This window comes from Vulpes vulpes, chromosome 15, assembly GCF_048418805.1.
Source record: "Vulpes vulpes isolate BD-2025 chromosome 15, VulVul3, whole genome shotgun sequence".
Taxonomy (NCBI): domain Eukaryota; kingdom Metazoa; phylum Chordata; class Mammalia; order Carnivora; family Canidae; genus Vulpes; species Vulpes vulpes.
The window spans coordinates 109,299,474-109,316,817 of NC_132794.1; the positions used below are offsets into that span (position 1 = coordinate 109,299,474).

The following is a 17,344-nucleotide window of genomic DNA, read 5'->3' on the forward strand; positions in this document are numbered from 1 at the left end:
TGTGCTTGGTTTGGAGTCTCTTGCCATAGAATTAGACTGCCGGCTCCGGCTGTGCCGGTTGATGATGCTCCTAACATGGCTTTTGAAGTGTGTTGGAGATTGCTGAGCGTTTTGTGCAAAGGGAGGAAGAGGAACCACAGTCCTCTCCTGCCCCCCTCCCAGGAGGCTAGTGACTGTCCTGGACAGTCGGACCAGTGGCGGTTGTGGGTGGGGGCGGCTTTGTTGAGGCTCTTGGTGGCAAATGTGGTTACTGTCACTGACCCAGGGTTCAGTTTTGCTGTTGACACGGCGGACTGAGGGCAAAATAGCTGCAAAGTAGCTCTTCCTTGAGACATCCGGAAACTAAGCTTTTGAAGGTGACGTTGGCTGATAGCTATGGTAGGCCTCAAGCTTTGTGCGAGCTGAACAAACGCACCATCCCCCGTCCCAATTGAAATGCAGACAGTCTTACAAAAATGATCAGATCTGCAGTTATTCAAAACTAGGCAAATGTAGATTAGAATTCAACATCGTTCACCATCAGGCTTTAATTTTGGAAGTGGAGCCTGCTGGAAAATGGCCTTGGTTCTTAAGCACTACGCCTAAATGCCTCTGCGTCTGATAAATGGCAGTGATAAGCCGGCACCAGACATGCTTGACTCCAAAAATGGGGAGTTGGGGAGGCCTCTCCATTAGCTCCTTTGTCTGCTGGTGCAGGTGCAAAATGATCGATTTCCATAGATTATATCCGGCTTTTCCCCACTCATCAGTCCAAGCATTTTCTCATACTTTTGGTGTCCTTTGTCTCAAAACCATACAACTGACCCATTCACGAGAGGATAATTGCAAATCCTGTTTCTCATATGAGTGATACTAACTTCTTCTTCTTTTTTTTTTTAAATTAAAAAACCATTCCACAGAGAGAAGCTGCTCACCCAACAGATGTCTCCATCTCCAAAACAGCCTTGTACTCCCGCATCGGGACCACCGAAGTGGAGAAGCCGGCAGGCCTTCTGTTCCAGCAGCCCGACCTGGACTCTGCACTCCGGATTGCCAGGGCAGAGGTATTGTGGCTGCGTGTGGCTGGGGCAGGCCGGCTGTGGTTGCCTTGGGCAAAACTCTGGTTTCTGCTCCATGTAGATAAATATAAATATATAGACCCTCGGTCTAATCATCATGAAGCTAGCATCTTCGAACCTAGGCTTTCCCCTGCCACCCCTGCGGGCAGAGACAGGCAGCAGCCTGGGGTTGATCTTCCGAGACCCCATCGTTGAACCAGCCTCTGTGGCCTTGCTTGATTTATAACAGAAAGCAGAGGCTTCTAGTTGCTCCCTGTGAGCACTGTGAAAGTCTGATATCTGGTTTATTTCTGTCTTGTGCTCCCGGAAATCCTCCGAATACAGTTACTGTTTGGTTGTAGGAAGTTTTAATTCTATGTTTATTCAGTGTCCCCTCTCTTGGGTCTGTGAATTGTTCAGATCTGAATTCACTCCTCCGGGACTCACCTTTCTCTTCTCCCTGATGCTAGATCATAACCAAGGAGAGAGAGGTCTCAGAGTGGAAGGACAAGTATGAAGAAAGCAGGCGGGAAGTGATGGAAATGAGGTGAGTTGTGACGGTTCCCGGTACCTGGGGGGTGCTTACCTGTGGTCTCGTGACAGCTGCTGCTGGTGCACTCTACCGGCCGTGTCTTCCCAGCACTTGCCAGTGCTTCGTGAGATAAGCTTCATATTTTCGCGGGAAGTATTTGTAGGAATGTTGGTGTTTCTAAAATATGATACACCTGAGCGAAATACTACAAACAAAAAAGAATCGCCCTCCCAGTCAGCCTCTCATTCCATCTCAGGTAGCGGCGATCCACCCTTTCTGGTGCATCCTTCCCAGAATTTTCCGTTTCTGATTGCAAATATATGAATGTATCTCTATACAGACTCCTTTTGTCTTCCAAAGTGGAGAGTGGAAATGTGCATTACCCTACATTTTTGACTTAGCAAATCTTATTTTTAAGATTTATTTACTTGGGCATCCCGGGTGGCTCAGCAGTTTAGTGCCGCCTTCGGCCCAGGGCGTGATCCTGGAGACCCCAGATTGAGTCCATGTCGGGCTCCCTGCATGGAGCCTGCTTCCCCCTCTGCCTGTGTCTCTGCCTCTCTCTCTCTCTCTGTGTCTCTCATGAATAAATAAATAAAATCTTTAAAAAAAAAAAAGATTTATTTACTTATTTTAGAGAATGGGGGGGAGCGAGAGAGGGAGCAAACACAAGTGGGAGGGAGAAAGGGGGAGAGAATCTCAAGCCGACTCTGCGCTGAGTGCAGAGCCTGACACGGGGCTCGATGCCACGACCCTGAGATCACAGCCTGAGCTGAACGAAACCAAGAGTCGGACACTCAGCCGACTGCACCACCCAGGTGCCCCTAACTTATTAGCAAATCTTGGACAGATTTTTATACATCTTGACCTCATTCTGTAACAAATTGTATGTCCTTGTACAGTTTTAATGTAGTGGACTTCACCAGTCTCCATGGATAAATAGGTTATCTCCAGAATTTTGTCTGAATGATTAATTTCCATTTGCCACATTGTAACAGACTTATAATAGCCACCACACAGTAAGTGCCTACCATGTGCCATGGGATATGCTTTTGGCGAGCGACACACAGTCTCTGTTTCTCCCCATGGCCCTCAAGAAGGGATCGTCAGCCCCATCTGACAGTGGAAGGCTCAGAGAAGTGAGGTGACTTGCCCAATGTCCCAGAGCTTCTAGTTAGAAGAATATGAATTTGAATCTACTTTTCTGATTCCAAAACCCCAATTCTTTTCCATTGTGCCCAGGGACCTCCCTCCTTCATTGTCACATCTCATGCACCTTTCTGCCCATTATTTTCCTTCATGATTCATCATCATCTTGGAAGCTAAGAAACTATCTCTGGGGCTAGAAGTACCCTTGGGATGTGATCTTAAAAACTGTATTGCAAGTGGCATTTTTTTTAAAGATTTTATTTATTTATTCATGAGAGAGAGAGAAAGAGAGGCAGAGACACAGGCAGAGGGAGAAGCAGGCTCCGTGCAGGGAGCCCGATGTGGGACTCAACCTCAGCTGAAGGCAGACGCTCAACCACTGAGCCACCCGGCATCCCTGCAAGTGGCATTTTTAAAGAAACTTTGGCCCAAATCTTTGCTCTGGCCGTCCTGGGTTCTGGCTGCTGCTGCTGCCAGCTCTGAGAACTGGTTCTGGGGGCATGGTTCATTTTTTCCCCCACACACCTGCCTTTCTTCAGCACAAGCTGAACTGAACATGGGTTTTGCAGTTGCAAGGGAAGATAGGAGCTAGAGCACCATCATCTTAACAAGACAGAAGGTCTGGCGCGATGCCGAAAATCTCTGATGGACTTGCTTCATTTTTAAGTCTCAACATTTGAGAGTAGGGAATAGATGAATTCTTAAAAATTTGTTGAAGAGTTAGTACATTTCTAGTGCACTTAATTGTAGTAACAGCTGCTGGTTAATTATCAGAATCGGCTGCCTTTCTGGCTACCGATTTAAGTAGCCAAGGTATTTACGTAATTACCGTTATTAGGTCATCATAGCCCTGGTTTCTAAGTCAAATAGTATCTTCCTGAAAATTCTCCTGTTCATTCCTTCTTCCTACTGATGCTTTTTGTGACCACTTCTAGAGGTGAATCCCAGTGTGCTGTTCACATTTTACACTGAGGACATGTGGTGGCATCATTTGAAAACTTATTTCTTTTGTCTTTCTCCTTCCCTCTCTCTTTCTTTTTTTTTTTTTTTTTTTTCTTTTCTTTTCCTTTTTTTTTTTTGGTAGGGGAGTGGAGGAGGAAGCAGCATGGCTGTAATGTTTTCCCTGCCCTGATCATGAAAGCAGGGCGTGCTGGGAAGGCTAGAGGTTCCATCTCTGGGGGCCCCAGGAGGTGCTGTTTACTAACCAGTAGGTTCAGATTTAGGCATTGCCAGCTGACACAGCTGTGCTCGTGTTTGAAAGCCCACGTGTCTACCTCTGGAGCCAGACCAGGCCAGGTGAAAATCAGGCTTGGCTTCCTGGCTGCTTTGGGGTCTGTTCCTTAACTCCATCTGAGTTACCTCCTCTATGAACAAGGGTGGATCTCCGTGCCTCTGGGCAATAAGGCATAAGGGGTATGAGGAGACTCCAGAGATGGATGTCTGGATTCGAATCTTAGCTCTGCTGCTTTGTAGCCCTGGGATCCTAGAAAGGTTCCTGGGTGACCCTGTGCCTCAGTATCCCCATCAGCAATTCTGGGGATCCTCAGGGCACCCCTCTTTGGGGATTGCTGTGAAGACGAGGTACAGATATGGTGCCACTGAAGCCGCTCTGGACCACAGGTGTCCCCATACATGGCTGGAAGGACACATCCCTTACCTACTGTAGTCCGGCCTGTGTCCTTGGCAGGGATGGGTGTAGATGGTAGGGCCCCAAAGGTCCTTTGCTGTTTTGTGCTTCAGGGATACAAGGAGGTATTGATTACAGAAAACACAAAGCGCTTCTGTGTAGGATTCAGAAAGAACCCACATGGGCTCATGGCATGGTCACCTTTTTTGTTGTGAGTCAGCCCTTGGGTGAGGTGCTGTCCTTGGGGCCAAGGTCAAGAAGCTGGGGACAGACACCCAGCACCTGTGAGGTTATTACATTTTGCAGAGTGCCTTCTGTTTTCACTGGCCCTTTCAACCTCATTTAATTCCCCCACAGCCCTGAAAGTCAGGGTCTAGGGTAATCCTCCCCATACCAGGGAGTAAGCTGAGCCCCCAGTGTCTGTGACCAATGTGACTGAGTCACACAGCTAGGAGAGGTGGGACCAGCTGTAATCAGCGTGCTGGATCTGTTGGTGGTTAGCAGTTCTTGGTTCTCTTGTGGAGAATAACTATCGGATAATGTAGGTGAAACCCCAAGTCTTTTTTGAGAGGTTCCTTCCAAAAGGTTGACTTTAGAAAAGGGAAGGCTTCCTTACTCCAGGGTCTTTCCACCTGGGGGCAGCAGTGAGGCAGTCTCATAAGCAAGGGATCTGAGTGCTTCTGTGTAGCTACAGTTTGTTGAAGCTATCCAAGAAGTGCTACTGTTCCCCATCTCCCTCCCCCCAACACAGGTGACAAGGTAGTGGCCCCTGGGCCTTGAAGAGCTTCTTCTACTCCTGTACTATGATGCCAGATGTGTGAGATGTTTTAGAAGATTCAGATAAAATGTCATGAATTTCAGAGGAGAAATCAAGGGAGGCTTCCTAGAGGAAATAGCATTTGAATGGGGCCTTGAGGAGCAGCTAAGACAAGGAGAGGTGGAGCTAGAGCTGGGAAGTGAATAACCTGGACAGGGTCATGGAGATGAGAAATCCCAGAGCCAACAATAACTCATTTGTTCTCACTGAACCACTTTGTTCATGAGATGGCAAGGAAGGAAGGAAGATTGATGAGAGTGATCAGGCTCAGGCTGTGGAGGGCTGAGAGGGTCTCATTTTTATTCTCGATGGGCAGCGGGGATGCCTTGAAGGTTTTGCACAGGGGCATAGTGTGTTCAGAGTCCTGCACTAGAAAAACGAACGTTCTTGGGTGTGCAAGAAGAGGGTTGAGTTTGAAGGTGAAGCTAGAGGTGTGAGCCAACCACGACAAATACGACTTGTCCTCTAATGTCTTGGTCAGGCAGCTGATGCCCAGCACATGAGCCCTGATATCAATTAGAAACTGTCCTGTAGGGCAGCCCTGGTGGCGCAGCGGTTTAGCGCCGCCTGCAGCCCAGGGCATGATCCTGGAGACCCTGGATCGAGTCCCACGTCAGGCTCTCTGCATGGAGCCTGCTTCTCCCTCTGCCTGTGTCTCTGCCTCTCTCTCTCTCTCTCTGTCTCCATGAATAAATAAATAAAATCTTTAAAAACAAAAAGAAACCGTCCTGTTGTCATGGTTCCAACATGTTTTTACTTCTCTTACAGGAAAATAGTGGCCGAGTATGAGAAGACCATCGCTCAGATGATAGGTGGGTATTGAAACTGGTGGGCTCAGGCCTCCCCGAGGCTTCTAAACCATGGGGAGGGCTTTGAAGGTGGACTCCAGAGTGTGTTCGTCTTTAGCCCCTCTTAGAGCACGAAGTCCTTCAGGGAGAGACCAAAGCATCCCAGAATGTGAGCCTGGGTGTGTCCTGGGAACACCTGCTAGCATGTCCCTTAGCGTTATTTGTGCCTGTGGGAAGCCATGGCGGTCACCCCCACGGCCACCATTGATTCAGCCAGGACCGCCCACCTCATGGGGAAAGAGATGGGTTGGTTCCTAGGACGTTTGTGAGAGTTTTTGCTCATGGGAGAGACTAAGAATCAAATCCCTAAACTCTATTTAGACTCAAGTGACAAAATATCCTGATGCAGGGTTCTAGGGCAAGGGTAGTGGACCACGTGGTAGCCCTGCTGCCTGCCCCTCCTCTCCCCTCCTTCCTGCGATTTCCGTGACCTCAGTGAGATAGGCCCTGACTCAGAATCCATCCTAGCACAGAGTCCCTGGCAGCCAGCACTGACGCTGCTTTGGCCCGCAATAAAAGATGGCCTCAAGTCATGAGTTACACACACCTGACTCTCTTTAAAAAAATAATAATGAGGAGAAAAGATCTTGCAGAAGTTCTAAGCCCGTTTTTACGCCAATGATCACCCTTCAAAAATGATGTTATGACTTGGCAACGGATGGGAAGAAGGAGATTTTTGTTTATCTGCTTATTTAATTGGCTACTTAGGTCCATGATATCAGTTTTAAAAAATCTTTTACTCCTAAGGACATATGGAGTAAAAATCCGAGCTCACCGCAAACCGGTTTCTGTCTCGAAGCTGGACGCTGGGTTAACGGATGACTCGTCTCTTTCCAGCATTTGGATACGAGTCACACCACACCTCTCGCTTCTCCCAAGCTAAATTTGAGAGCAGGCTTGGGAATGGTGAAGAGGCCGACAACCGAGTGCTTTCTATTCAAAGCAGCTTTCATTTTGATGTATTGTAATAGAGGCCATTTCTCCCAGATCTCAGGGAAAGCCCTTTTGGGTGTTTCTAAGGATCAGCTCATGGTATATGCTTTCTATCAAATGAAGCTTCTTTATTAAATTGGTATCAGAATTTATGAATACATATGGAGGAGATAAAAACAAAACTCTTGGAACTGCCTATAAAAGGAGTCAGGAAATAGGATTTATGTCTTCCAATATATAGTGTTTGGCATGCTGAGTACATCCTTTTGGCCTCCCGGAGTCTCGGGTTGTGAAAATGTCACTCAGACCTATGGTGGCTCATCTGGAAACATCCTTCTTCATGTCAGAGGTCTACACTGTTATTTTTGCACTTGATGATGACATTTGGGCCAATATTGAGATGAGGGTAAAAGGGCATGAGCCTTTGCCCCGAGAGAAGGCTGCCCAGAGCCAGCTGTTACTGCTCAGCTGGCAGTTTTGATAGAAGCGGACATTCCTTCTTGAAAACCCAAGAGTAAGGATCTGTCTACCTGGCATAGGTGGTCTGTCCCTCTTGGACAGAAAGCTTACTCAACTCTGATTTCCTCATAGCATATTTCCAGATGAGAGTAGTTAGAAGAACATTTCAATTCCAGGCAAACAGAGTGTCTGGAACCCTGGCTGCGGGGGTTATGGCTACGCACACCTACCCCAAGTACGACAGCCCCCTCCCCCGGGGAGACCTGGGAAGTTTGGCCAGAGGGTCCCTCTCTTTCAGAGCTGTGATCTCACCTGTCCGAGATCCTGTTTGGGGGTGTTTGCAGCTCCCGGCAGCTCCGTGAGACCCCTCCAGGGTCCCTAGCTGGAAGTGGCGCTGTCACTCCGGGGGTGTAGCAGCTCACGTCCATCCCTGGTTCTCTATCCTATTGCACCTTCAGTGTCCTCTTCATCAGCCACTTCTCAGACCTTGTTCATCAGGCGGCACGTCTGTGGCTGTCATCTCGTCAGTCATTACTGCAGGGCATTGATGAGGGCTGCTGCAGATTTCCACGTCCTCGTGTCCTTATAGAAGATGGTTTGGGGCAGAGGCACCTATTGCTGGGGGCGACACCTGCCTTCTTCTGGGCAGGCCTTGAGTCCCCGTTTGTGGAAGCATACCCTCATGGCTCCTCTGGGTCCCCTATCCCTTCTGGTTTTCACTCATCTAACCGGCATCCCTGTCAGGAGGAAAGACTCAGGCCCCAGGAGCTCGGCGGTTTGGGGCAGAATGGACACTAATAGCATTTTGAAGTTAAAACCAGGTTCCATCCCCCAGTACACGAGCTCCTCCTGGCTCCAGCCCGGCTCTCTGACTTCCACGTAACCCTCACAAACGTTCCACGCCAGCGTGACATGTGTCCTGCCATCATCGTCCGTTCTCGTGCCATGTTACTAAAATCGAGTTCAGATATTGAATATTTAGGATTCAGGACCAAAAGAGACCTCTGTGCTTTTTTTCATTGCAGGTTGTTGGCAATTGATTTTTTTTTTTCTGCTTTCCTAACAACTGCTCTGATTATCTGTTTTGCTTCCATTTTCTGTTGCTTCTTGCCCTTTGCTTGCAAAACAAACAGGCAAGCCTGGTAAGTAAATGCTTTTCACCTAATTTAACACCTGCCCATCGCAACCCACGTTGGTTTGTTTGTTTCTATTTTTGTTAACTTTTGCTGTTGTGTGTATTTGCTGCATTTCTCCCCTACCCCCACACCCCACACGATTTAATAATGTTTTGCCCGAAAAAGCCAGAAACGTCTCTAGGGGCATTGTTTTGTGGTCGAGTCTAGAGCATTTGGAGTCGGGGGCCGACTTCCTGGTTGGAAGGACCTGACCGCGTTTGCAATTTACAAAAAAGATCTGCGCTGCGTTCTCACCTCCTCGGCCTCCTGGGAACCGGGAAATTCTATTTTTACAAGCGTTTATGGGGAGGACAGGAAACTTGAGGCAGGCTAAGTCTCAGATCCAGGAAATCAGATGGGCTCCGTTTGATAAATAGCTCTTTCCAAGCCAAGTGAAATGTAGACATGGCCTCAGATCAGCCCAGAATGTGCATTGTGCGGTGTGCAGAGGACTAAGGAAGCAGCTAAAACTCAAAAAAATAAAAATAAGCGCTCAGTTACTGGTGGAACTTTGAAGCGTCTTTGGTCTCGGGAGGCTAGGTGTGGCAAGCAGACTGCCGGCAGTCCTGGCCTCGCTGGATGTGAAACGGCTCCCCGTCTGTAAGTCACCGTGACTGGCGACATCCCGCCAGCGTCCGGGAGCCAGTGATGCTGTCAGTCATGGGTCACGGGTCCTGGGTTCTCACTGTGTGTCAGAGGCTTTATTTTCATTTAATCTTTGCCCAAATGCCGTGAGATCAATACCGTGAGCCCCTCTTTCTGCTCAGGAGGCTAAGACTTGGGGGTGTTAAAAAAAACCCTGCCCAGGGTTAGCAGAGCTGGGAGGTGTCGGAGCCAGGATGGAGTCAGAGTCTGGCGCCTGGGTCCTTCACCTCCGCCCAGGTAGCAGAGGCTCTGGGAATAGGCCTAACTTCAGGATACAGGAAGATGCCTATCTATTAGGAACCTAAGGGAAAGAATCCAAAGCAGCATCCCCCTGCCTTCTTTTTTTTTTTTTATTAAGATTTTATTTATTCATGAGAGATACAGAAAGCCAGAGAGGAAGAGACACAGGCAGAGGGAGAAGCAGGTTCCATGCAGGGAGCCCGATGTGGGACTCGATCCTGGGTCTCCAGGATCACGCCCTGAGCCAAAGGCAGATGCTCAACCACTGAGCCACCCATGCCCTCCACCCCCGTTTTTTTTTTTTTTTTTTAAGTTTTAATTTAAATTCCAGTCGGTTAACATACAGTGTAATATTAGTTTCAGGTGTACAGTATAGCGATACAACACATGCATGTAACACCTGGTGCTCATCACAAGTGCCCTCCTTAATCCCCAGCCTCCCTCTGTTTTTATTTTTTTTAAGATTTTATTTATTTATTTGAAAGAGAGAGTAAGTACAAGCAGGGGGAGGGGGAGAGGAAGAAGCAGACCCCCCCACTGAGCAGGGAGCCCAACACGGAGCTCGAACCCAGGACCCCGGGATCATGATCTGAGCCAAAGGCAGATGCTTAACCGACTGAGCCACTCAGGTGCCCCAGACCCTGCTTTTAAGGGAGCTCCCAGGTCTATTATTAAGAAGCCGGTGGAGAGACAAGGTTATGAGCACGGTTTGGGGTGCTCTGCTGCCAGGCTCCACTCATTCATCCACAGCACAGATGCGTTGAGGCGTCCTGTGACTCAGGACCCTGCCCTCCTGCAGCATGTCTTGTAGGCAGACAGCCAGCCGGCAGACACACATGCACATGCACATCTGGCTGTTTCTGGGAAGAGAATGGACTGGAAAGTAGGGAGGAGGTGTTCCCCCACCAGTGCTCAGAAGGCACCTCTGGGGAGGTGGCCTGGTGTCAGGGACCTGAGTGAGCGAGTGGGGAACCATGGAAACTCTGGGCCATGAGCCCTGTGGCAGGACCGCCTGGGGTGTGCCGACCACTGTACCTGGAGCAGGTGGGGATGGGGTTGGGGTTTCATTCCCAGTGCACACGGGCTCTGAGCTTCAGTGAAGTGACCCAGTTGGGACTTAAGGAAGTTTAGTTTGGTGCCTGGGTGCTGGCTTAGGAGCATGAAATGAATGCTTGATGTGTGGAAGAGCTGGGTGCGTGCTGGTTGCTGTTATGTCTGTCATCGTTTTCAGAGAAATCTGCCCTATATGGCAACCACGCCTTGGAGGCAGTGGTGGGCAGCGGGACCCCTGCCCGGGTGACCTGGGGCTGATGGAAGGCCAGGTGTACAGAGCTACTTACCCCCAAGAGCTCTGAGTGGGGAATTCTCCCCACCCCCCCCCCCCCACTCTGTGCTGTCACCAGGGGTCCAAATGGTTGGGAACAAAAGGTTCCTTGCCCACCTAGACCATTGACGAACAGGTCAGCACACAAAAGACAGTGCCGTGTGGGTGAGAAGCTTTTATGTGGAGTGGTTGGAGAAAGCCCTTCCCATAAATAGCAGGTGGTTTGCAAGATGTTCGGGGAAGAGTGTTAGCTCGTGGCCCAGAGAAGTGGGGTCAAGGACAGAGCAGTTCCGTTTAGTAGGATCAGCCACTCCGAACCGGGCCAGGATTCATTCTCTTGTACATAACTGAGAAACCCACTTGACAGAAAGAGCTGTTTTTCTCGGAGTTAAGACATTTGCTGTATCAAAGGAAATGTCCATTTCTGTGTGAAGCAGAGTTTCAGGGCTGACCGTGATGTGGCCTTTGGTTCATGGGATGTTTCAAGGGATGAAGACACCGTTTTTTCATTTCCAATCACCATCTCTTTATGTTGATAACACATAGAAAGGCCCCGTCCTCAGAACCCAGACTACTGTACCTTTTAATCCTGCTCAACGCAAAATTCAGTAGTGATTTTTCTCCCCTGCCTTATGGATCTATTTGCCATCATCGACCAACTAGAATCACTGTGGGGTTGATTTTTAAGGGTCTGCATTGATCGGGCTAAAGAACAGTGGCTAGTTTCCGTCCCATATTACACCGTAAAGGTGCAGGCCTGGGATGCTGAGGCCGAGGGTATTGTTCCTTTAGAAACAGAGTCTAGGTGGGTTCAGGGAGTGGGTCTGTCCCGAGTTTGGGATGCCCTACTGCTTAGACTGAGCTGCATCTGAGGCCCTGGCTGCCCCTGAGACTACGTTAGGATCCCCCAGCCTCATCATCTGGTTCCTTGTGTCTCTTGCCAGAGGACGAGCAGAGGGAGAAGTCTGTCTCCCACCAGACCGTCCAGCAACTGGTCCTGGAGAAGGAGCAAGCCCTGGCTGACCTAAACTCCGTGGAGAAATCCCTGGCTGATCTCTTCAGGAGATACGAGAAGATGAAGGAGGTCCTTGAGGGCTTCCGCAAGGTGCGATTGTGTGGGAGCAGAGCAGAAGGCTGGACCTGTGGGATGGGAGAGTGTGGGACAGGTTGGGAGAGATTGGAGTAGGGACAGGTAGGGAGTTGGACCGGGCTGGCCAGGGTTCCACCTGCATTGGGGAGTTCTTACGGTTCCCAGCATCTGGGGCATTTCTTCTGTGGGCACAACCTCTGTCCTCTGTCGTGTCAGAATGAAGAGGTGCTGAAGAAGTGTGCACAAGAGTATCTGTCCCGAGTGAAGAAAGAGGAGCAGAGGTACCAAGCCCTGAAGGTGCATGCGGAGGAGAAGCTGGACAGGTAATGCGGCCACGGGTCTGCTCCCAGAGGCCTCTTGGCGCCCCTGCCAAGGCAGGCCAGGTGTTCAGGTGGCTCCACTCGCACTGGCTTGGGAAGGGCAGATGATCCATTTGTGTTTTCTCACTGTGGCCTGTGACAACACTGTACTCTCAGCATTTTGATAAGTGAAGGACGCATGTTGTAATTTCCAGGGCACCCACTCAGAGCACCTCAGCATCTCGGGAATGGGGCTTGGGGGCAGGGGGTGTTGGTGGGCTCCTAAACTAGGCCCTCGGTGGTAGGAGCTGGAGCCAGGCGGGGGCTCCGGGGAAGGATGATAATTTCTGAGCGTCCCCCGACCGGTTCCCGCAGGGCCAACGCCGAGATCGCGCAGGTCCGAGGCAAGGCCCAGCAGGAACAGGCTGCCTACCAGGCCAGTCTGCGGAAGGAGCAGCTTCGCGTGGATGCTCTGGAGAGGACGCTGGAGCAGAAGGTAACAGCCGAGGGAGGGGGGGCCGGGCGTCCCTGCGCCCTCCGCAGCTCCTGGGACAGCTTTTCTCGTGAGCATATGCTTGCCCTCCCCCTGGATGATCCAGTGTAACTCCAGCCCCATCACGCTCCTCTTTCCAGCCTTTCCTGGAATTGCTCTCTGCTCAGATGTTTACTGCTGGTTTTCATTCCTTCTCAGCATTCGTTTGTCACACATTTGCTAAGTATTTATAGTGTGCCAGGCATAATGCTTTACCCAGCATCCACTGCTTACCCACTGTGAGGGAATGGGGTAATCACCAGGCCATTTTGGGGTTAAAAGGCCCCCAGAAGTCCTCCTGCGTCCATGGATGAGGAAATCCTCCTGAGGTCCCTTAGCCTGTCCTGAGTCTAGCACCCAGTCCACCGCACGCACCTTCTCCCTGGGTGTCCAAATGGGAAACCCCTGCTGCCCAGGAGTGCGTAGGACTCTGACTCTGGGTAAGTGCAGGCCAGGCAGCCTCCCTCCTAGGTGTGTTTTTAGAAAGTTTCCAGACAAGCAACCCCATGCTGGTTGATTTACTAACCCTTAGGATGGGTATCAGAGGGCCCAGTGGCCTGGGGTAGCATCACTTATCATGGATTTGGGCCCTAAAGGACAGTCACAGTGGTGAGTCCTTTGTGGGCAAATGGCATCTGAAGTCCAGCATGTCTCCCCAGTGGCCTCTGCTAACCCCAGAAGCACACAGTGGCCTCCGATTGGCCCTCTTCCCATACCCATACCCAGACAGGTTCCGGTGGGGCTGGCTGTGGTCCCAAGGTGGGTCTGGGCCAAGCAGTGGGCACATACAACCTGTCACTTCACCTAAGTGATGTCACAGAAAGAGTCCTGGGACTTGGGAGCCTCAGTTCCTCCCCGCCACTCGCCATCCATTATGACCCCAGACAAGCCTCACACCTCCCTTCAGGTCGTAGGTTTGTCATGTTGGAGGTCGAAACCCAAAGGTCCAGAAGAGTCCCTCGAGTCCTGAAAATTCTACGGTTCTAGTAGTCAGGTGGACTTCCCCCGGGTCCACATGTCATTGCAACCTGGCCTCCGCTTGGCGCTGGGTCTACGGTCTGTTCCTGGTCATCCAGAATCCAACAAGTAGAAAACTCACATTTCCAGACTGTTTTTGTTCTTTACCTTTTCCCTTCGGAATGAAGCAGACAAATGGCCACCAGTCAGAATAGTATTTTTTAAAAAAAAGAAAGAAAGAGCCAAGACTGTGCCAAATATGCCAAATCTATTCAACTGCCCCGATCTTCTGGGCTCTGATCCTTGTTCCTAGCCGTGAGCACAGAGTCAGAGCCGTCAAACACGAGCATTGGCTCATTCCATCCGTGTTTATCGAGTGACACAGCATGGTTCGTCTGGAGCGGGTGTTTATTCTTAGAATGTTCTTAAGTTACAGACCACATTCTCTCATCATTTTGGGCGATGAGGCAGTTGTGCATCAAATGTTTCCTTTTTTTTTTTTTTTGCATCAAATGTTTCTAGGTGAGAAATGTAGCAGTAGATCTGTTCCCTCCTATTTCTGTCGGGATTTGACGGTGTTTGAACTGCATCACGGTGTTAGCTAAAATAATAGAGGTGAAACCGGAGTCAGGATAGATGTTCTCTAGGCAACCTGGCCTGTTTAGACTCTCCCCGGTTGCCAGATGAAGGTGATGCTAAGTATCCTGGCAAAATGAAAGATAAGGAGGCAAGGCAGCTTGCATGGTTTTGGAGAACAGAAAAGCTACAAACAGAGCTACACACGTAATTCTTTCTTAAACTAAAACTGGGGAGGAATGGGGTTAATCACACACGTTCTCCCCAAAAGGACTCTGGGTGATACAGAGGTCGGTGTCTGTTTTATTTATTTTTAAGACTTTATTATTTATTCATGAGAGACACAGAGAGAGGCAAAGATACAGGCAGAGAGAGAAGCAGGCTCCATACAAGGAGCCCGACGTGGGACTCGATCTGAGGACTCCAGGATCATGCCCTGGGCCGAAGGGAGATGCTCAACCACTGAGCCACCCAGGCGTCCCTGGTCTCTGTTTTAAAGAGATTCAGAAGCCTGATGCCCCTGCTCCAGGCAGTTCTTAAGTGGAGGTGCTGGGCATTTTGTCCAGTTGGGCTGTTGGAAACCCAGTGAGCTGAGCTGCACGATGGCCGTGTGCAGGCGGTCGGCTGCTGGCACCAAGATGGGGTTTGGAGAACCTCCAGGAATCGATAGCTAGCGGGTCTGCAGTGCCTCTCAGCCATCAGTCGCTGGATACGATGTTTAATAAATCAGACAGCAAAGCCATCTAGGAGCCAGGCCAGCCTGAATTCACGCCCCGGGCCTGCTGCATCGGACCGGCTGTGTAGCCTTAAATTAAGCACAAACACTTAACCTCTCTGAGCCCCGGTTTTTTACTGAGAAGTAGAACTCTCAGTGGCTCCCATGTGGGGACGGTTGTGAGATCCGAGTGGGGCAGGTGCCTGGGGCGTGGTGGGCATGGTGGACGCCACACATGAAACATGAAAAGTCACCAGCAGCGGCTGTTCAAGAATCCTTAACAGGATTCGAGGTTAGGGTCACAGTCCCATATAACAGCATCTTCCAACAGGCGTTTCAGTGCCTCTCCGAGCTGGAAACTCTAGAAGGGGGTAAACCGAGGTGCTGCTCCAGGTGGGGTTCACTCCCGGCAGGGGCTGGTGGCTGGACCACAGCAAGGGCTGCGTTCCTCTTCCACTGAGGGCTCCCCGACTGTTCCCAATAGTGACACAGTCACAGGGGGTGCCTGGAGCCCAGCCTGGAAACACAGGACGTGTGGCTCTGGGCTGGACTGTGTCTCAGGAGGTTTCCATAGTTTCTAAGGGCCTCTGTACAGTCTCAGGGCAGAGGCGTGTAGTTAAGACTCACCTTCCGTGGGGACCTCAAAGGAGTGGCTGCAGTATGTTCCTGGGCTACCAGAAAGCTCTCGCCCCCTCTCCAAGGCTGTTGAAGCAGGTCAGCATCAGAGCAAAGCCACACCTGCCTTTGAATGGATTCATCCCTTCGGATCCCTGTACTTAGAGCATGGATGGTGTTGCGTGATCGTTGGTGCAGGCGAGCATGTGGTTGGCTTCCCTTGCTTCAGGGCCCGGGCAGGGTGTGGCGTGAGGGACACCTGAAGTCGTCTTGCACCTGCCCCTGCCTCTCTCCTCCATGCCTTGTATCCACAGCACCCCCTTCATTTAGCATCCTCTAAATAATGCTAGCGACCCTATTCAAGTAGGATTGCTTCACCCCTCCTGGTGGCATTTCTCAAAAAAAGCCACCAAAGAGCTCACCCTGGACCATCCTTTTGTGTCCATATCCTTCAGAGGCAAATAAAAGAAAGAGAAACAATACTAATTAAGCCTCTAGTGCGTGCTGGTCACTGTGCTAGGGAGCTTTACGTTCTGACCCCATTCCATCCTCAGCGAGCGAGAGATGTTCACGTTGTAGACATAAGGACACCAAGGCTCAGAAAGGTGGTGTAACTTGCTCAAGGTCACAGCTAGAGCTGGGATGTGTGCTTCGATTATTTGTCTCCCGAGTCGTTTTGCTCACTGCTTTAGATAATTGCAGGGGGCCCCCGGGAGCCCCGAGGGGGGCCCTACACCCTGAAAAGCCCAAAGACCCTTCTGATTGGCTTCATTTCCAACAGCAGGGAGATTTCAGCAACCTTTTCTTTCTTTCTTTTTTTTTTTTTTTTTTGTTTTCTTCACTTTCAGAATAAAGAGATAGAAGAACTCACCAAGATTTGTGATGAACTGATTGCCAAAATGGGGAAAAGCTAACTTTGAACCAAATGTTTGGACTTGACCATTGCGTGCAATATGACCGTCGGCACACTGCTGTCCTTCTAGTTACGTGGACAGATTCTGTTCTCACTTTTTCGTATGCACTACTGTATTTTCTTTCTAAATAACGTTGATTTGATTGTATGCAGTACTAAGGAGACTGTCAGAATTTCTTGCTATTGGTTTGCATTTTCTTAGTATAAATTCATAGCAAGTTGACCTCAGAGTTCCTGTATCAGGGAGATTGTCTGATTCTCTACATAAAAGACAAATCGCTGACCTTGGCCTTGCCCTTTGTACATGAGTTCCCAGGGTGAGCGGCTTTTGGATTTAATATGAACATGTACAGCTTGCACAGGGACTCTTGCCTTAAGGAATGTAAACTTGATCTGCATTTGCTGATTTGTTTTAAAAAAAAAATGCATGTTTCAAATAAAATCCTCTATTGTAAATAAATTTTTTTTCTTTGGATCTTGGCAATACGTGTGGCTCTGATTTATTTTCTGGGAAGGGCTGAGTCTTTTCTTGCCTTTGTTAAAATCCTATCAGATCTGGCCCTTCACCTCTTCTCTCTCTGGCTCCGTCTTTTGTCTGTAGACGTCAACAGCATTTCCTGCGTTATCGTGGCTGTTGGTAAGATGGAAGCTAATGAAAAGTATATTGACTTCTTTAAACGATTGAGTGTTTCGAATTCAAACAGATTTTGTTTTTACAAGGCCTCTCTGAGCTTTGGCGGGAAAATCTATTTCCCTTTCCTGGCTTGAGGAAGTAGCAGGCTGTCCCTCTTCCTACACGTTCCCTTATTATGTGACAATCAACCCTGAAACATCGCCCAGTTCCCTCTAAAGGACCAGGCA

General features: G+C 49.7%; 1 protein-coding gene across 28 annotated transcripts in view; it reads left to right on the forward strand.

Annotated features, from left to right (window-relative positions):
- Positions 1 to 16,967, forward strand: part of TACC2 (transforming acidic coiled-coil containing protein 2) — a 210,748-nt gene extending 193,781 nt beyond the window's left edge. For all 28 annotated transcript variants that reach the window (XM_072740263.1, XM_072740273.1, XM_072740277.1 and 25 more), the window contains 7 exons: positions 900 to 1,043; positions 1,508 to 1,584; positions 5,931 to 5,974; positions 11,731 to 11,891; positions 12,093 to 12,199; positions 12,551 to 12,671; positions 16,419 to 16,967. In XM_072740263.1, coding sequence (XP_072596364.1) covers positions 900 to 1,043; positions 1,508 to 1,584; positions 5,931 to 5,974; positions 11,731 to 11,891; positions 12,093 to 12,199; positions 12,551 to 12,671; positions 16,419 to 16,484 — 720 coding nt within the window. In that variant the 3' untranslated portion in view covers positions 16,485 to 16,967. The remainder of the gene's footprint in view (positions 1 to 899; positions 1,044 to 1,507; positions 1,585 to 5,930; positions 5,975 to 11,730; positions 11,892 to 12,092; positions 12,200 to 12,550; positions 12,672 to 16,418) is intronic.
- The last annotated feature ends 377 nt before the right edge of the window (positions 16,968 to 17,344 follow it).